The 20,900-nt window shown below is 38.3% G+C and overlaps 1 protein-coding gene across 4 annotated transcripts in view; it reads left to right on the forward strand.

Moving 5' to 3' along the window:
* The window catches only part of ABCB11 (ATP binding cassette subfamily B member 11), a 90,578-nt gene extending 71,280 nt beyond the window's left edge, over nucleotides 1-19,298 (forward strand). For all 4 annotated transcript variants that reach the window (XM_060621505.3, XM_060621507.3, XM_060621508.3 and 1 more), the window contains 9 exons: nucleotides 13-117; nucleotides 204-365; nucleotides 4,970-5,173; nucleotides 6,458-6,699; nucleotides 9,196-9,352; nucleotides 10,965-11,162; nucleotides 14,991-15,197; nucleotides 17,370-17,516; nucleotides 18,354-19,298. In XM_060621505.3, the coding sequence (XP_060477488.2) occupies nucleotides 13-117; nucleotides 204-365; nucleotides 4,970-5,173; nucleotides 6,458-6,699; nucleotides 9,196-9,352; nucleotides 10,965-11,162; nucleotides 14,991-15,197; nucleotides 17,370-17,516; nucleotides 18,354-18,554 (1,623 nt within the window). In that variant the 3' untranslated portion in view covers nucleotides 18,555-19,298. The remainder of the gene's footprint in view (nucleotides 1-12; nucleotides 118-203; nucleotides 366-4,969; nucleotides 5,174-6,457; nucleotides 6,700-9,195; nucleotides 9,353-10,964; nucleotides 11,163-14,990; nucleotides 15,198-17,369; nucleotides 17,517-18,353) is intronic.
* The last annotated feature ends 1,602 nt before the right edge of the window (nucleotides 19,299-20,900 follow it).

Consider the following 20,900-nt stretch of genomic DNA (forward strand, 5'->3'; position numbering starts at 1 on the left):
TTTCTTGCAAAGACTTTTTCACTTCTTGATAAAGAAGAACAAAGGTCACAGATCAATGTTGTGTGCCTGCTTTTTGTAGTATTGGGCTGTATATCCATTTGCACTCAGTTTCTGCAGGTAAGGAGTTTTATTTTTTTGTAAGTGATTTAGCTATTTTCTCCCTTTCGTGTTAAAATATCACTAAAGATTCCTTTATGTTTTAGGGATATGCTTTTGCTAAATCGGGAGAACTCCTCACAAAAAGGCTACGTAAATTTGGTTTCAGAGCAATATTAGGACAAGACATTGGCTGGTTTGATGACCTGAGAAATAGCCCTGGGGCACTAACAACAAGGCTTGCTACAGATGCCTCTCAAGTTCAAGGGGTAAGCTATGGGGGGAAATCAGGGGTGTTATTAACTGGAGTAAATATTCTTTCCTTTGAGAATTATGAAAATTACCTATGTGTTTCCCATGAAATAGGAACTCATGGGACTGAGATGCCCCAGAGCCACATTTTCCACCATTTCCAATGCTGACAAACAACAGTGTGTCCCAGGCAATGTCCAGAATCAGTGCCATGAGTCCAAATCTGTCCGGGTTTTAGATTTTGTGGGAGTCTAGCAACTGAAAACTTTCCTGATACTCATTTCTCAGATCATTTTCAGGCCCAGAGGCTCAGATTCCACAAGACTTAATAGCTCCCCCCAGAAGGTGGAAGCAAAGCATGTGTGGAAGAAAGCCTCTTACATAGATGACCAGCATGCAGGTCTTAGGAAAAGAGAAGCTATTCTGAGCTGCCTCTGAAAAATGCCAGTAAGGAAACTGAAGGAAAGAAGTAAATGATTGCCATCTACAATCTTGAGGCATTCATAGAGACAGAGCTGTGGTTTCTCAACCTCAGAACCGGCAGCCTTGTTCAGGGGACTTATACATGTGTAAGGTGAGGCCATGCCTTTAGGAAACTAGGGGTTTGTATTAAGGTAACAAGAGTCAAATGTGCCGTCCAGAACCTCTACTCACTTTTTGTGGGAAGGAAGGAAGGAAGGAAGGAAGGAAGGAAAGAAGGAAAGAAGGAAAGAGAAAGAAAAAAGAAAACCACAGTTTATTTGTAAGGTTCTTGGAAGAAAAAAACGCCCTGGATTGATGGTGCTGTACTGTGTGTCTTGACTCAAAAATATGGACAATGATATGGGAGAATTTCTGAGGAACATGGAATCTTCTTCCTCAGAGCTTTTTTTCTATATATATATGTGCTTTTTACAGACTCCGGGTCACACTCCATGAATCATTTTGTAATCTTTCTGTTTTTTCCCTACAACAATCTGCTGTGAGCATATTTTGGCCGTTACATATTTTTCTACAGTAGATTTTTGACGGCTGCATAGTTCATCATTTTAATGTATCATCATTAAAGAATTCCTTATTTAAATGTTTTTTCTTTCTGTTTTTTTCCCCCTTATAAGCAACTTCTATCATTTTACATCAAGCTTGGCACATCCTTATTCATTTTTTTGTTTTGTTCTCAAAATAAAATCACTGGATCAGAGTATACGATCATTTTGAAGGGTTTTAATGTGCATTGTCTTACTGCTTGGAGAAAGTGTGTAGCAATTTCACTTTTACCAACTGAGTATTCTAGTGTCCAGTTTACCTGACACTGAAGTTTAGGTTAAATAAATAAGCTATAAACTTATCTCTTCTATTTTTGCATCCTTCAGTCTGCAAGGTGCTTTTTAAAAAAATTTTCTTAATGTTTGTCTATTCTTGAGAGAAAGAGAGCGTGAGTGGGGGAGGGGCAGAGAGAGAGGGAGATAGAATCCGAAACAGGCTTCAGGCTCTGAGCTGTCAGCACAGTGGGGCTCGAATCCACAAACTGTGAGATCATGACCTGAGCCAAAGTCAGACGCTCAACGCTCAACCGACTGAGCCACCCAGCTGTCCCGAGCAGATTCTCTTAAACAACACAAAAAAACTTAAAGTAGACTTGTCAGACTACATAAAAACTTAAAACTTTTGTATAAACAAATGGTAAAAACTAGAAAAATATTTATAACAAAAATTAATACACCTGATAACTCTAATATGTGTAGTGCTCTAAAATTGGTTAGAGAACAAAAATAAACAAAATAATAAAGGTTAAAAAATAGTATATGGACAAACCACAAAAAAGAAATGCAGCAGGACAATGAACAAATGAAGAATTGCACAACCTTATTAATAGAAAAATACTAATAAAAGAAAGAAGCACCATTTTCCACCTATAAAAACAATTGTGAATGACAACTTCCTATATTTGTGAGGATGAGAAGAAATGGACGCACTCATAAAATATTGGTTATAGTTTGAATTCTTTCAACATTTTTTAGAGAATAATCAGGTATGCAAATCCTGTGACTAAAATTTGTATGAGTTAATTCTCTCCTATTTTGTGACAATATGCATTCAAGGGTATTTTTTATATTGGTCAAAAAATTAATAAAATCCCCTGGAAACTACCTGAATATCCACCAGTGGGAAAATAGTTGAGTGAATACATCCCTACTAAGGAATATTAGGCAGCTATCTTTAAAGGTGTTAATGTAATGATCCGGAAGGATGGTTATGTTACAAGAAGTGAAAAAAAATCAAAGTACAAAGTAGTATCTAGACTGATCCCTTTTTGTGAAAATGTTTATTATTATATATGTGTATATATTTTGTGTCTTGAGCTGTATTACTTTAAAAAAATTTTTTAAATATTGATTGAATATAATGTTAAAAGAAAAAATAAGGATATCCCAAAGAACTATTTAGCTATTTTTCAAATTCTCTATAATGCCTAACTGTCCTTGCCAACCCGAAATTCTTTTGTTCTTTTTAACAGTGGTAAAATATACAAATCATAAAATTTACCATTTTACCCATTTTTAAGTGTACAATTCAGTGGTATTAAGTATATTTACATTGTTATGCAACATCACCACTATCCATATCTAGAACTTGTCATCATCCCAAATTGAAGCTCTATATCCATTAAATATTAACTTCCCATCCCACTCTCGTCCCAGGCCCTGATAAAACCACCATCACACGCTGGCTCTATGAATTTGACTATTCCAGGAACTTCATATAAGTAGAATCATATGATATTTGTCCTTTTGTGGCTGGTGTATTTCGCTTAGCTTAAAGTCCTCAGGGTACATCCATGTTGTAGCATGTGTCAGAATTTCATTTCTTTTTTAAGTCTTGAATAATATGCCATTGTTTGTATAGATCACATTTTGTTTATCCACTTATCTGTCAATCAACTTGGCACTTGGGTTCCTTCTGCCTTTTGGCTATTGTGGATAATGCTGCTATAAATATAGGTGTATAAGTGAATTCCAAATTTAACTTTGACTCCTGTGTTCAAGGAAGTTATTATCAATACATGGGAGGGAATTCTTTGGACCACAGAGTTCATATTCCATTTGAATCTTCAATATAATATGCAGAGGTAAATTATTCTTGCATCGCATTTCCTTAGCACCTATGGTTACCTACTAGCTTACCTGTGGTTGTTTTAAATAATGCTAAAGCCTCTACAATTTTGACAAAAGGCATTGCAGTTGTACCCACGCAAGTCTTTTCTACACAGAAGGTGCCAACCTTTGGTCACATCTGCATAACTGCAACTGAAAGAAGAGTTGGAACCATCAAATAATTTTCATTATAAATAATAATCACTGTGAGTGTCCGTTCTCCACTTATATTGAGACTGAACCTTTTTTGTCCATTTCGTGTTGACTGAACAGCCAGCTATTAAGTCAGGATGTGATTTTGTACTGATGAACAAGCTAATTTCATTGAGAAAGAACGTGCTCTCTTATAATAGTCTTGTACAAATTTTAAAAGTATAATTACAGAACAATCATCAGTCTTCACTGAATAATCAGAAATATTACCATATGACCAATGCCTGGGCATTTCCAAGCAGACCAAATGCATAGGCATGTGAAATATATGCAGCCCACACTTAGCTGAATTAATCTCACACTGACTGCTCGAGCTCTGACACCCATGAAATGAGATTAGACAATAGATGAGCTTCCAAAAAACCATGAATAAAAGGGACTTTTATTAACCCAACCTTCAAATGCATTAGGGAGTTCATTATTTTAAAAAAATCTTTCTAAACATAGAACTACCAAATGACCCAGTAAATCCACTCCTAGGTATATATATCCAGAAGAATGAAGACAGGGACACAAATGGATATTTGTACATCAGTGTTCATTCATAGCAGCAGTATCCATATGGTCAAAAGGTGAAAACAACCCAAGTGTCCATCAACAGATGAATGGATAAACACAATGTGATATATACATATAATGAAATATTATTCAGCTTTTAAAGGAATGAAAGTCTGATATATGCTACAACATGGATGGACCTTGAAAATATTAAGCTTAATAAAATAAGTTAGACACAGAAAGATATTGTATGATTCCATTCAGGTACCTAGAAGAGGCAAATTTATAGAGGCAGAAAGAAGAATAGAGGTTGTCAGGGGCTAGGGAGAAGGAGGAGGGGGGGTTATATTTAATGGGTACAGAGTTCTTGTTGTAGATGATAAAACGAGTTTGGACAGGTGCCTGAGTGACTCACTTGTTTAATTGTCCAACTCTTGATTTCAGCTCAGGTCATGATTTATGGGATTCTCTCTCTCCCTGTCTCTCTCTCTGTCCCTACCTCACTTGTGTGTATGCTGGCTCATCTTCTCTCTCTCAAAGAAAAAAAAAGATTTTGGATATAGATGGTGGTGATGTTTACACAATACTGTGAATGTATTTAATGCCACTGAATTGTACACTTAGAAATGGCTAAAACGATAAACATCATGTTATGTATATTTTATCAGAATAATTTTTTAAAATAATCTTTTTAGTATAAAATTGCCTTTTCGTATAGTGGTATTTGTTGAAAGAGACTGTGTGTCTCAGATTGGTTGATTGCTTTTGGTTTGCAGGCGACTGGCTCTCAAATCGGGATGATGGTCAATTCCTTCACTAATATCACTGTGGCCATGATCATTGCCTTCATCTTTAGCTGGAAGCTAAGCCTGGTTATAGTGTGCTTCTTCCCCTTCTTGGCTTTATCGGGAGCCATACAGATCAGAATGTTGACAGGATTTGCCACTCAAGACAAGCAGGCTCTGGAGATAGCGGGCCAGGTAATCTTACAGACCCAATTTTCAAACTGCTTACAGCTAAGTGGCTGTCAGACAAACCATTGAGAATGAGTTGTACAAAGAGACTTAAGAAAGCTGTTAGGCTACAAACATTGATCTTTGGAAACCTCCCACTAGCCTTTTTTATATGTGCCTTTGCCCCAAGGCCGTGACAACAAAGCTGTGATGCTGTGAGTGTAAACAGGTGTAGAGAAACAGCGGGGCAAACACAGAGGGTTACATGTTCAATTTCTTCTCCAATGGTTATTTCCTCCACATTCTAGTTTGGTGTATTCTTATTCGCAAGAGTGGAGAGTTCACCTTTCCGTCTACTTGGTTTTTTTTAGCTAAATGTTTTTCCCAGGTCATGCTGCCCACACAGAGAGGAGCCACCATCTTTTTAATGGCAGATAATTTTAATTTTCACACTTCACTGTCTGCTAGACTTAGGACAAATGTCTTTCCCAAATAGAACTATGAGATGCAATTTAGTTCTCAAATACTCTTAGGTTTCAGCGATGCACTTTTAAAAGTGTGTTCTAATGAGTGTCTTGTACCAGGGGTAAATGAGGAGATGGTGGCATAGATATTTATCAGGTATAAGAAATCATGTACACACACATACACACCTTTATTCTCTTAACAAATTTACTGTTATCTAGGTTTCGTGTCTTAAGAGAAGAGATGTAAACATTGCCCAAGTAGACAGAAGCCAAAAAGTTTCATATGCCAATGGGAGAAAGTAGCCCACCTTTGTGCTACTTTAGGACAGGATGCTAATTCAGAAACAGTGATTATTTACCATAGTGTATGGATTGAAACAACTACAAATTCATAGTATAGACTAAAAGATAAACTTCATACTTATATAATATTTGGTCAGATTATTTTTTAAGAAAATAGAATCATATTTTAAATTTGTATTATTAAATATATTTTGTCTCAGAAGACATCTACAGATATTGTTTTGGACATTTCAATAGATTACCAAAAAAGCTAAGAAGTTTTCAAGGATAAGCGTGTGTACATTTGTTCTCTTCTCTCTTCTACAAGTGGAGACAAAAAAAAAAAAAACATGTTAGTATTAATTAGAACTTGAGTTTAACTGCTTCATGAGCCAGGTAGGTTGATGTCCGACACGTTCTTTGTGTTCCTAGATGATGCCTCCATCACAGATTTGTACCACATTTTGCCATTTACACCACATTAAGTCCATGTAGCAACTGACATGTCATGAGAGTAGTTATTTCTGCTCTTTAATTCCTAAGACTCCTTTTCATTCTCCAGGTTACAAATGAAGCTCTCAATAATATCCGCACTGTTGCTGGAATTGGAAAAGAGAGGCAGTTTATTAAAGCATTTGAGATTGAGCTGGAGAAGCCATTCAAGACAGCCTTTCGAAAAGCAAACGTTTATGGATTCTGCTATGGTTTTTCCCAGTGCATAGTGTTTGTTGCTAACTCTGCTTCCTACAGATATGGAGCTTACTTAATCCTCAATGAGGGGCTCCATTTCAGCTATGTGTTCAGGTGAGGACTATCATGCCAAGGTCATAAAAGATCGACACTCTAGGGAGGAATGGCCTGGTTCCATCAGGCAGCTCTTGCTGCTTAACAAACCATACCAAATTTGATATCTTGAACAGTTGGGATTGATTATTTCTGAAGATTCTATGGGCTGTCAGGGTGTTCTTCAGAACTGGACTGATTCAGTCAGGCTTCTGAGTGGGCTTCTGTCTCCACCTGACTTCTCTAGCAGGTTGGCTTGTTTTCTTCATATTATGGTCTCAGTACTCCAAGTACAACAGAAGAGAGTAAGCCCCAATGCCCAAGGTGAAACACTTGAAAAGTGTTTGCATTTTCTAATATCTCTGTGGCCAAGGCAAGTAAGTCATACAACCAAACCCAGATTTAAAAAAAAAGAGAATGAAATCTACTTTTCAATGATAGGATCCGATTGTGTTTCTCCTTTATTGTCACACTGTTGTCACACACACACTTCTGATCCCTGATTGGGTGTCCTACAGTTCAACTTAATTCTGACACCTTCTACCTGGAGACAGCATTGAACCCCAGAGCCTAAGGATGCAGTCCTCTAAGACTGCCCAAAACACCTTCCTCAGACTCTTTCTTCAGACACCCTACCTTTCTCTGGAGGTGAGGGGCTGGGATAGGACTGAAATTTCCAATTTCTACCTCTAATTGTGTGGTTGCCTCCCTTGGCAACTGCTACCAGCCCCCATCCTTAGGTTAATAGGGGCCTTCCAAAGTCACTTCATTAACACAACAAAAGACACCTTGATGGTTCTCCAAATTTAGGAACTTCCAAGGGTTTAACAGTTGTGCCAGGAATAGGAGCCAAAAACCAAATACATGTTTCTTAGTATAAATCATAATATCACAGAGGAGTAAAAAAGCCATATTGTAAAGGGATGTGTACAGAGTAATAGGATAAATGAACCATTGATACAGTTTATTATACTGGTTAATGCTGAGGAAATCTAATGCTGAGGAAATCTTGGATCAGATGGTTCATAGAACCATCTTATTAGAACTCTGCCTCTTGCAAGGAAGACATATTTCCAGCTGAATCCTCCTAGGTAGAGACAGCAAAGGCCAGGACAGGGGAACTATGTTCCTTTCTTATAGTTCAAGCCGGCTCTCCTGATAAGATTAGCTTTGAGTTCAGTGTCTCACATTTCTAGAGGTGAGAGCCAAAGTGTGTCAGGGTACCAAAGGACTGGATACTCATATATATGGGTGTAGCGGGGGTGTTAGAGGGATGAGGGCAAGGTGGTCTGAGAAAGCCTTGGAGGACATTAGGAAAAGTGGTCCCAATAGAAATCTGTTCTTTTGGGTTTGTCCTCAAGCCATGAGTTCTGTCTTCTTGCCTTCTATCTTCCTTTTAGAAATACAGAAGAAATTTCTTCTCCTGCCCTACTATACCCACTCCAATCAGGAAAGCTTCTTTTCCAAATTTTTGCATACTGAGAGCTGTTAATCCAAATCAGAAATCACAGACTGTTGACTTCTTAGTTTATGTCAGAAATTTGAAGAATTATTGGACAATATGTAAAAATTGGGAAACTATACAAAATCCCCAACTTCTGGCTTCTCTTTAAAAACTGACTCCCTCTCTCTCTGCTTCTCACTCCCCGCCCCCGTGCTGTCTCTCAAAAATAAATAAACATTAATTTTTTTTTTAAACTGAAAGATCATCTTCCACCATTTCCCATTTTATTCCAGGTGCTTTTCATTGCTTTAAGCTTTGGGCTGGGATCCTGGAGATGTTTGGCCTAAAAGAATTCCTGCTTATGAACGAGCCGTTCATAAGGCACAAACACTCTCCCCTCCACCACCGCAGAAGCAGGCCTTCTGGGCGTGGTGATGCAGATGGTCAGCTTGGATGCCCCTCACATCATCATCTATATAGCACCAGAGCTCTCTCTCACCATATTTATCACTCATTTATCCCTTCACCCATTTCCTCATTAATTTTGCACATGTTGAATATGTTAGAAGTTGGGATAAGTACTGTAGAAGCAAACGGACAATTTTATCTTTCTCATGGTGTCTGAAGTGTGAATGACACCCATGCTTGGTACTAGTGATGCTTCACTAATCATTATCTTTTATGCACTTATTATAGATTCAAAAAATGTTAGCTTTGTAAGAACTCAACCCGATCTGATGATCTTTCAAGCCCCCTTCCTCCTTTTTTAAAAATTCTCAGGAAATTTTTTTTCCCAAACAAACCTTTGAAAAAGAGGCCATTGTAGCTAAAGCAGGGTTTGGAGGTGTGAATCCCCCTCGTTCAATTTTCCCCTCACCATGTTGACATAGAACACCTCGGAAAACTACCAGTGTCTCCAAGCCCCCATTCCCAACAAGTCGAAGGTGACCTGCTCAAAGTTGCTCAGTTCTTTCCTAGTAGAACCAGGGCCGGGCCCCCAGACATCTGCCCCTTAGGCTGTCACACCAACCATGCCACACTCCTTCTCTACCTGGGTGTCTGTCCAATTACAGGGTGATCTCTTCAGTGATACTAAGTGCGACAGCTTTTGGAAAAGCCTCTGCTTACACCCCTAGTTATGCCAAAGCTAAAATATCAGCTGCACGCTTTTTTCAACTGCTGGACCGACAACCCCCAATTAATGTGTACAGTAGTGCAGGTGAAAAGTGGGTAAGTACTGAGGGAATAGGAGGGAGGTGGAGGAGGACTGTGCACGTGTGTGTGGTGTGTATGTGTGTGAACAGCTAGTCATACAATACTACCTAGCACTTTCCTGCAGTATATGGGTTCATTCACATGAATGTAGAATACACAGACAATAGATTTATAAGTGTAAAGGAATGAAGTAAATTAGCATTAAAGTTTATTCACAAGTCTGGCATTTGAATAAGGCAATGATATCCAGTGAATGCTGAATTCTGTGTAATATAAAGCACACTGAGTTCCAGAATGAATGAAACTGGATATCTTTTGAGACCTACCCAACCACCATGTTTTCTACTAATGTTCTGGTATGGAATGTAGAAAAACCAGTTATTCCTGTCCAATAATATTGATTTAATTCATGTTTATCTAGATTAATGTGGACTCCCTGAAAACCAATTTGATATCAACAAAATATCTTTTCTTCTAATTGATAGTCCCAACAGGTATTTTTTTTTATCTTCCCCGACTATTTAAAAAAAATTTTTTTTAATGTTTATTTTTGAGAGAGAGAGAGAGAGAGGGAGGGAGGTAGAGGGGGAGGGCAGAGAGAGAGAGGGAGACACAAAATCCCAAGCAGGCTCCAGACTCTGAGCTGTCAGCACAGAGCTCTATGCTGGACTTTAACTCAGGAGCTGTGAGATCATGACCTGAGCCGAAGTCGGACCCCTAATGGACTGAGCCACTCAGGAACCCCCCGCCCAACTATTTTTTAATGTTTTTATTTTATTTTATTTATTTTTTATTTTATTTATTTTTTATTTTTTTATTTTTGAAGGAGAGAGACAGAGCATGAGCAGGGGAGGAGCAGAGAGAGAGGGAGACACAGAATTCGAAGCAGGCTCGAAGCTCTAAGCTGTCAGCACAGAGCCCTATGTGGGGCTCGAACCCACAAACTATGAGATCATGACCTGAGCCAAAGCCGGACGCTCAACCGACTGAGCCAACCAGGCGCCCCAATTTTTTAATATTCCAGTGTGTTCAAGAGAGCAAAACAAAACTAAACCCTAGTAAAGCTGAACTAAATTCAGAAATCCTTGTAAATTGATCAAATGACCTGTTCCTCCTTCAGCTCAATAAAAGTGAAGCTTCTGCATTATTAAAGTCTATCCATTTCTAAAATTCATAATTCAGGTAGTACAACTGAAGGTACTACCTTTTCCATATAGGCTCAAGTAACTTTCTGAGTCATTTGAAGTTTAATGCTATTATTTGAAATCTTTAGGGGAAGCAGAACTATAAGGGTTTGGACAGTTACTGGCTTCTGTGATGGAATCATATCTACTAGTTGTTCTCTTCCATTCAGAATAAATGGATGACAAGGAAATCCCATTAGGTTAGAATGGGAATGAGAGGTCACATGTCTTTAATTTCATTGTTCAAGCATCCCTTTGTTCTATACCTGCCAGAATCGGGAACAGAATGCCATTTCATTAAATGGCTGTCTTTATACTTCACAACATGGCAGCATGCAGTTGAAGGTATCTTAAGCAAGGATTTAAAACTCAGATTTAGGTACATTTTTCAGTATTCTAGATTCTAATAGGAGCACATGTAACTCCAATCTTCCCATCCACAGGACAACTTCCAAGGCCAGATTGACTTTGTTGACTGCAAATTTACATATCCTTCTCGACCTAATGTACAAGTTCTGAATGGTCTCTCAGTATCGGTTCGTCCAGGTCAAACACTGGCATTTGTTGGAAGCAGCGGATGTGGCAAAAGCACCAGCATTCAGCTTTTGGAACGTTTCTATGATCCTGACGAAGGGAAGGTGGTAAGCAGTGCAAATGCTTTTGAGAATTTTGCTTTCTGCAGAATATCTCCAACCCCTTAAAAGTGGTTTTCAAGATTACACCTCGCCAGACTCACTGTAACGTGCTTGCCTCGGACACTTTCCCTTATGGGTATTGTCTAGTTCCAGTCATTTGCTGGTTGACCTGATTCTACCTTACAATTTCTAATACCATATACTTCCCAGTTCCAGATGGTCTGCTGACCAGTTAGACAAAGAAAACTGGGCACACTGCAAAGCTGGAGATGAGTGTGTTTAACAGAAGCATTTGCTTACCTGTAAATGGAGCAGAATGTGCAAACAAATCAGGAAGCTAATGACCGCGAATGGAAAAAATGACAGGGGTGATGAAGAGCGCAATGATAAATGAGCAAGAGAGGGAATTTAGTATGAACAATCTGAGACAACCCTGGTTCAAGAAGCTTAAGTGTAGATAATGTAAAGAACTCAAATTGGTAGTTATGTGCCATAAAGCTTTGGCAAGGATATTTGAAAAACTAGTGAATTGCTTTGCTTCTTATTTTCTGGAGCATTTCTTTCCCTTTTCTTTCTTTCCAAATAATATATGCAGAGGAATACAAAATAAAATAGGAAAGATTTGTAATAGAAAGCAACCCCTTATGCTACCCTTTCCACCACTCCCCATTTCTCTGCTCAAAGACAACTATTTTTAACTATTTGATGTTTTTAGGTCTTTCAATGATTACCTCAATGTCTCTAAGTAATATGGTTATGCCGCTGTTTCACGATTTAACAAATTTAGACTCTTTATTGACTTATTCTTAAGAGATGGAAATTTAGCTTACCCTCAACACTTCCCCTTTTTTATGCACCTCCTCCCAATATATATATATATCACTTTTAAAAGTTTCTGTTTGTAAATTTAATTAATATAATTCTGCTTCTTTTCTACACCTACAGATAGCATCTCTTGAATTCTTATTTCCTAAAATAAGAGTAACAATTCTATGTCTATTTTCACCTCTTCCTCCTTCCTCTTATTTCCCCATTCCTAATAACTATACTTTTATATTATCAAAATGCAAAACACTAACATTCTGTTTATAACATTTATTATCTTTAATTCTGGGCTGACTCTAAAAGTTAACAATCAACTAACAACTTTTATTATGATTATGTAAATATTGTTCATTCCATTATCAAGTAGTGAGATACATCAGCATTACATTTTCTTTCTTGATTGTTTTTATGAAAGGCTTTTTTCTGGCATCCTCTGCCTTTATCAAATCCTTATATCCTTCCAATGTCTCTATCCTGCTACCTTTTCTGAGGGACATGCTTCTTACTCTCATGTCTACAACTGCCTGGGCTAATTACAACCTGTGCCTGTTGAACAGTTGTCACCCTGAGTTTCCTGAATGTTTTCTTGGATTAGATCCATTATTTCCTAATTCCCCATCATCCTCTTTCTTGGGTTTCACTTTCCTTTTGTTGGAGTGCATCCACCAGTAGTTTTCTTTCTTTTTTTTTATTTTTTTATTTTTTTTAACGTTTATTTATTTTTGAGACAGAGAGAGACAGAGCATGAATGGGGGAGGGTCAGAGAGAGAGGGAGACACAGAATCTGAAACAGGCTCCAGGCTCTGAGCTGTCAGCACAGAGCCCAACGCGGAGCTCGAGCCCACGGACTGTGAGATCATGACCTGAGCCGAAGTCGGACACTTAACCGACCAAGCCACCCAGGTGCCCCCACCAGTAGTTTTCTAAGAAATGATTCAGAGGCATAGGTCTGAAAATGTTTTATTCTGATCTACAAGTGATTGTTCAACCCTAATATTTTGAAATAAAGGCTTTTTTGAGTTCCCTGGGTAGTATAAACTTCACTGCAGTGAGGACAGGTCACTTTATGAAGAGAAATGCTGAGAGAAACTCGAAGGAGGCAACTAAAGATTCCCTTGCAAAATGCAAAGCAAAGAAATAAGCAAAGAGATACTGGAAGAATCCAGGAAATTATGAAAATAAGGAATAAGAGTTGGTTATATATAACTTATAATCACTTTGTTATTAATTTTGGTTATAAAAATTTTAATTTGTTTAAAAATATGTAGTGATTGATGAACCTAGAAAGCACATTGCACTGGGGTCTGATCTCTGCAAACGAGAGGGTCTAGTTTCCCAAAATGTCAGACTATCCTGTCTATCACCCCAGGTAGACTGTGAACTATTAAGACATATAAGGACCCAAATCCTTCACATTTGATCTTTCCAATATTAACATATACATATATTAAGTATATTTCTCTGAATGTACTCAGTGCTTGTTCTGATCGTAAGTAAGAAGCAATGCCCATGAAGAAATCAGTATGATTCCTTGAATTTCATAAACACAATATATTTTGTTATATTATTGTAAAACATTTCTACAAACCTTTTTCAAGTAGGAAAAAATACCATGTTTTATGCAATTTTAAAATGTTGTCTTTGGGGCACCTGGGTAGCTCAGTTGGTTAAGCCTCTGACTCTTGATTTCAGCTCAGGTCATGATCTCAGGGTTCTTGAGTTCGAGCCCCACGTTGGACTCTGTGCTGACAGCATGGAGCCTGCTTGGGATTCTCTCTCTGTCTCTCTCTCTCTCTCTCTCTCTCTCTCTCTCTCTTTCTCTCCCTCTGCCCCTCTCCTGCTCGCACATGCTCTCTCTCAAAAATAAATAAACATTACAAATAAATAGAAGAATGAATAAATAAATAAATGCTAAAAATTATCTTTACTCTTAAGGAAGCTACCAAATGCAGCATTCAACATTTTCAACACATAATTCCTGTGATCTGCAGTATTGTGTTAGACCCTGTGGCAGATTCTAAGAAGTATGAAGCATATCTTATGTCTTTTAGGAGTTTACCTTACTAGCTCATATACAATATTTAGCGAGCTGCTCCAGTAGTTAATTAGGTATTAAATTGTGCTTTGCAATCTATAAGTACTATGGAAAATGAGTAGAGGAAGATGAGCCAGGGCTAATTGTTGAGGAATGCCTTATATCTTTTCCCACTAGTGTTTGCTTTTTCCATTGCTAAGAATTTATCTACAATATAGTGTGTTCACACCATTTAACATAATCTGTTTCTGAAACCATAGGGCCAAACACTTTATAGTAGTATGTTAGACACACTTCACCTTTACTATATTAAGACTTTTAAGTGAAACAGCTCAAATGGTAGATATTTGAGTTCCTGCACTAAATTGCCTAGCTAGATCATGAATTACTAGAAAATAGAGATTCTTTTTTCTTTATATAGCAGACAAAAGACTCCCTAGCATGGTGCCCTTGTGGCAGAAAACTTAATATATATTTGTTGATTGACTAGGTGAATAAATGTACTCCTTCCTTACTTGAGTCTATTATCTCATGTTAGTATCAGTAAAATCAAGGAAACAGGTTTAATTGCTATATTGTCCAATAGCTTTTTACATAGAAAAACCTGTTTCATAACCTGTGGAGTCTCAAAATTGAGCAATTGTTCATACTTGTAAAGGATGTGCCACACCAAAGTATAAGGGGAAATTTGTTTTTAACAAAATACTGTCCTGGGTGCCCTTCTCGTTTCAAATACCTACACAGCTAAATTTTGGGAAACAAACAAAACCATAGTCTGATCATAACTTTGACACCACTTCTGACAGATACTACCTCCAGAGATCAAAGGCAACATCACTTATTTATAAGATTCCTGGGATTTTTATCTCTCAAGTAAAGCAACTGTCTTATATAAATACTACCTCTAGAATATGAAGGTTCCTCACTGCTGGAATTCTAGAACTTAATGCTCTGCCTCTCACCTCTATTGGCAGATGATAGATGGGCATGACAGCAAAAAAGTAAATGTCCAGTTTCTCCGCTCGAACATTGGAATTGTTTCCCAGGAACCAGTGCTGTTTGCCTGTAGCATAATGGACAACATCAAGTATGGGGACAACACCAGGGAAATTCCCATGGAAAAAGTCATAGAAGCTGCAAAGCAGGCTCAGTTGCATGACTTTGTCATGTCACTCCCAGAGGTGAGTACCTCAGGTCACCTCCTTATGGGTGATGTGGATGGGTAGAGGTAGAACAGCCAAAATGTATTATGACTGTGGCTCAGAGAGAAGGTCAAAGTCAACACGATTTCTTTCTTAGTGCCCTAGGATTGTCTCTGTCTTTTAAGCAAAATAAATGGCCTCCACCAACATACTCTTGAGCTTTGGGAAGTATTATATCATCCAGTGCAAAGGATGCCATAGAACCTGTTATACCTAAAGCAGTATTATACTGAGCATTAGTGTAGCGTGGTGAGAAACAATCCTGAGATTCAGAACAGATATAGGTTTGAATCCAAACTCTGCCACTTACTAGCTGTGTAACTTTGGGGCAGTTACTTATCTTTTCTGAGACTCGATCATCTACAAAATGCAAAAAATTACATGAAAATAAAAGAATACACAAGATAGTCATTATGCTGCTAGCATTATTGTCACCCCATAATTTCATTACTTGGCTGCATTTACTGTGCCTGGTGAGGTAAGTTGCATCTGCCCTGATGCATCTCACTTTTCCAGAGCTAAGTTTGAACTTAGTACAATATTGACTTTGCATTTTTCCATCCACCAAGAGTCTCTTGGTGGTTGATCACAAAAAAAAAAAGTTAACACATGGAAACTAAATTTTAGGAACCAAACTTTTAACCTTTGCACTTCTTTTAAATACCACTTTTAAATTACTTTTTTTTTTTTTTTGCACGTGATTATGTTTATAAATTTTGTGCTGTTTGGGGTGGCTTTTTCCTTTTTTTTGTTTTGTTTTGTTTTGTTTGTTTTTTCACAAAGGCTCTTAAGTCTTAGCTTGATTCTAACCTGGGTAGCTCAATCCATGAGCATGTGGAAATTACTGTGTACTGTATCCTGAATGAAAAGCAAAGCTTGTGTTCCCTCTGGAAGATTCATTTATTCCACAAATCTTTGTTGAGCACCTTCTCATTTTGTGGGAGACAGTGGCTCAGAGGCAGTTTATTGCCTCTTTCTCATATGGATTTAACCCATCGTACCCTCCACTGAGCATTTTTTCTCCACGAGGACAAAGTAGGCTGTCATGAGTCTCACTTGGTGTGGTTAGCATTTGTCAGGAGGCAAGGGAATCAGGGGAAGGAAACACACCTTGTTGTGGAAGGCAGGGGAGAGCAGTGGTCAAGGGCAAAGTCTCAGAAACATGACACACGTGGATTTCGAGTTCTGCTTTTTACTTGTCTTTGGACAATTTTCTTACCTGTCTGTGCCTAAGTTTTGTAATCTGTAAAGTAGGGAGAAAATTATTTCTGTGAGTATTAAATGATCATCTGGCTAGATGCCTAAAGCATCATAAATATTCTGTGAATGCTAACTATTCTTTATGTAGCCATGCCTAGCATCCAGCTAGGGATTTTCCTTCATAATTTCAGTAAATGTATGGACTAGTGATTAATATCTGCATTTTCCAGGCAAGTTTGCTGCTCACAGAAATTTAGGTAATTTGATCATGCTCATAGAGCTACTAGACAGCACAGTGAGGATTTGTAACTAGGCTTATGTTCCAGAATGATGTCTCCTCAATAAGAGGATAGACCAGGAGATCTCTCAAAGGGCCCTTGCATTCACAGGATTATTCCATCTTGGAAAGCTCTTCCAGATGAGAGTTTGGAAATCCGGGAATCTTAAATCAGAGAGATCTCATAGACAGGGAGACAGAAAGAAAAAAAAACCACAAACCTAAAATAAATGCAAAGAAGGAGATATAAAATCCCCTAATTTCCCAACAAATGCTGTATTTTTTTTATATTCCTAAATGGGTTTTATATCCTTTATAGAAGGACTCATTTATTATTCCTAATTTTTTTTTTTAACGTTTATTTATTTTTGAGACAGAGACAGAGCATGAGCAGGGGAGGGTCAGAGAGAGAGGGAGACACAGAATCTGAAACGGGCTCCAGGCTCTGAGTGTCAGCACAGAGCCGATGCGGGGCTCGAACTCACAGACCGTGAGATCATGACCTGAGCCGAAGTCGGCCGCTTAACCGACTGAGCCACCCAGGCACCCCTATTATTCCTAATTTAAAAAAAAAAAAAATTGTTTAAATCCTCAGAGAGGTGATTAATGTGGACTCCATACAGCATAGGAGCAATGACTGTTTCTGGGTCTCAAACTTACCATACTTTTTCCAGAAATATGAAACTAATGTTGGGCCCCAGGGGTCTCAACTGTCTCGAGGGGAGAAACAACGGATTGCTATTGCTCGGGCCATTGTACGAGATCCTAAAATCTTGCTACTAGATGAAGCTACTTCTGCCTTAGACACAGAAAGTGAAAAGGTATGTATTGATTTTCTAAAGTCTTAGATCATTATAAATGGGTCTTTTGCTGTAATATTTGCCCTTATGAAATGGCACTATTTTCCATTTTCTGATTCATTAACAATATAAATGGTCAATACCTGGTGGAACAAAAAGACAATAATCTAGAGGAAGTGATTCAAAATAGGAATGTTTCAAATGAAAAAGCATATTTTAACTTTAAAGTAAGAATTGTTGTTAATATTCTCTAGGCTAGGTGATGCTTTTTCAAGGGCTAGTAGTTAGCTTTCTTAAGTAAAATAATCTAGGTCATCTGTGAGGCATTTCCTATTTTATAATTTCAAAGTTACATGGTAGAGCAGGGAGATAGCACAAAACACAAAGTAAGAGGTGACATCTGATGTGCATGGAAGGAAATGCAATTGAGCAAAACAAAACTATGAAATTTACCATTTATAATTAATTCCTTAAAAATCAGGATTCATTTTAAAGAGACCTAAGATGTCCTTAATGAATAACAATATCAGTAATGACCACTTAACTGCTACCTTACATGGTTCCTTTGGTTTCATTTTTTGCAAATTAGACCATCAGGTATTGTCAAGTTATATTGTGACCTCATAGTTTGGTTCATTCTTGCTTCACTGAAAGTTCTCAGCCTGTAGAATGCAATTTAAATCATTGAGGCATTGCGTACAGCAAATACTTATGTGATCCTTTCTCTCCTGTCAAGGCTTTGGGTTTAACCCCTGAGTATAGCAATGCTGCTCAAGTAGTATTAAGCAGAATTCTTGAGATGTTGGGCCAGGGTACAAGCATGTGTCTTTGCATCAGCTTTCCACCTTCTCTTTGCAGACAGTGCAGGTCGCCCTGGACAAAGCCAGAGAAGGTCGGACCTGCATTGTCATTGCTCATCGTTTGTCTACCATCCAAAACTCAGATATCATTGCTGTCATGTCACAGGGGGTAGTGATTGAAAAGGGGACCCATGAAGAACTGATGGCCCAGAAGGGAGCCTACTACAAACTAGTCATCACAGGAGCCCCCATCAGTTGACCTGACTCAAGAACTTCATGTACAGATGATGCACCAATTACAAGAGTGCCATGAGGTTGTGGTTTTTCTTTAAGGAGAAATGATAATACTTTACTTTTTCAGACATTGTCATATGTTGGGATCCAAGCTAATTTCTAATGACTTTCAAAACAGTTTAGTGTTAAATATCTGTATATAGAAAATGAAAGAAACTAGGGTTAGCGTGAGTGAAAATCCAATGACACGCAACTGCTTAGCCATCACCCAGTGGCTTCTCCATGCAGAAGCCATTCGCAGTCACTACATGGGAATTAGTGGGAAGGCATAGAGTAAATGAGACTTTGAATTCCTTGAGAGCAGAGGATTGTCCTATGCATTTTTGAAACTTCAGTGTACACAGAGCCTATGCACTTATAATAGGCACTCAACAAATGTTTATCAAGCTGGACCAAGGTCATATGTGAAAACAACAGGAAGACTGACACCCAACTATTTCCTGACTAAAATTTTCTTTCACGTTAAAAGAGATTCATTCATCTTTAAGGATGGGGATAGGAAAAGGAGGACTTTGATACTCTGAATGTTCTCAGAATGGGAAAGACAGAAAGGGGCAAGTATTCACAAGGACTTACTAGGAAGGGGTATTGATTTATAGAATCAGGGTGTAGTACCTAAGGGGTGAAGTCATTAGAATCTACTAATGTGGCTTTTTTGTATAATGCTATGTGAAACTATGACAAAATAAAATGCAGTATTTTTATTTCATGAATAGACTTTGGGGAAACAAAGGACAGCAACCTGGGATAAAGACTGTATCCCAGGCCTTTAGTCCCTGTCGCCACCCTTCATATTGGTTGCCTGTGTAGAAACAGAAGTATAAACCCTCCTCCTGCAGCAGGACAGCTGCCCTTCCCTAATTCCTGCAAAAGACTGGGTGGGGAATCTCACTGAGAGAAGCTTGAACTTAGAGACACAAGTCACATTGGAAGGGGCAGCTAAACATACAGGAGACAAGGGGATTAAATATAAAGCTATAAATACACAAGCAGAAAAAATTCCAACTCTGGCAAAAGATTTTAGGAGTAGCCTCTGGGGAAACTGGCCAATCCAAGAAAAGATACCTTATCAGGCCAATGCCTGAAATCCTCCAAAGAAACTCCCCAACCAGATTACTCTACTGTGAAGCCCACCTTCTAACAACACACACCAATTGGCCTTTCAGTGTCTCACTCTTCTACAGGAATAGACTGCCAAGAATCACCAGGCACTGAGGAAATATTATAACACAAAAAGCAAAATGACAACAATAGAATGCCCAGAACAAGAATATTAGAGGTAACAGAGCCAATGTAAAGATTAGGAAAACATTCCAATGCTAGTAAATGTATATAACAAGATGAGAAGATATTCTTATCTATGTAAGTAAAAATAAGAGTCCATAAAAATGAACATACAAAAAGAGCTCTTGGAAAAATTCTGTAACCGTTCCTACCAAATTGTCCTGCCATCAAGATGTCTTCCTACTCTCTCTCCTTCCCAAATGCACTCGATGCGTAAATTTTTTCTTCCCGTGGAGAACAAATCAAATTCTGCCTACAAATTAAGCCTGAGCTGTTTGTATATTGAGGTATATTATTTTTGTCTCTGGTCCAGTGTTTCCTGGTAAATAACCATAAAGGTGGTTTAGCAAGTTAACTAGTTAGGTCAGAAGAATTAATGGCTTCCAAATCGGGGGGGGGGGGGGGAGTGTGGGGGACAGCATTCTAGTTAAGTTATGAAAAACGGCAATGACAAGTATGTTGCAGAATAAAGATGCCTGCAAGAAGGAATTAAATTTTACAGTATGCATGGGCTCATCCTCTAATATTGAAGAAAGAAGACCAGAATCCATTTGTGTAAGTATGCATTTCAGAGGAAAAGAACATAAGCTCTGCACTGGGAGGCTGCCAGTTTCCTGGGGTAGAATGTGTGGGGTGTGAAAAATGAATGAGTCATTTTTGGGATGCCTGGGTGACTCACTCAGTTGAGTGCCGGACTTCAGCTCAGGTCATGATCTCACGGCTTGTGGGTTCGAGCCCCACGTTGGGCTCTGTGCTGATAGCTCGGAGCCTGGAGCCTGCTTCAGATTCTGTTTCTCCCCCTCTCTCTGCCCCTCCCCTGCTCCCACTCTGTCTGTCTCTCTGTCTCTCTCTCTCTCAAAAATAAACATTAAAAAAAAAATAAGAGTCATTTTTTAAATAAGGTACTTGAAAGTTATTGATAAGCATGAAAAGGTTGACTACAGAGGGTTTGAAATGATGTGGGAAACAGTTGCTTTTTGAGGCTCAGTGGCAAGGGAGAAAGGATTATAATCTTAAAAATATAGAA

Source organism: Panthera onca, chromosome C1, assembly GCF_046562875.1.
Source record: "Panthera onca isolate mPanOnc1 chromosome C1, mPanOnc1 haplotype 2, whole genome shotgun sequence".
In the NCBI taxonomy this organism is placed as follows: domain Eukaryota; kingdom Metazoa; phylum Chordata; class Mammalia; order Carnivora; family Felidae; genus Panthera; species Panthera onca.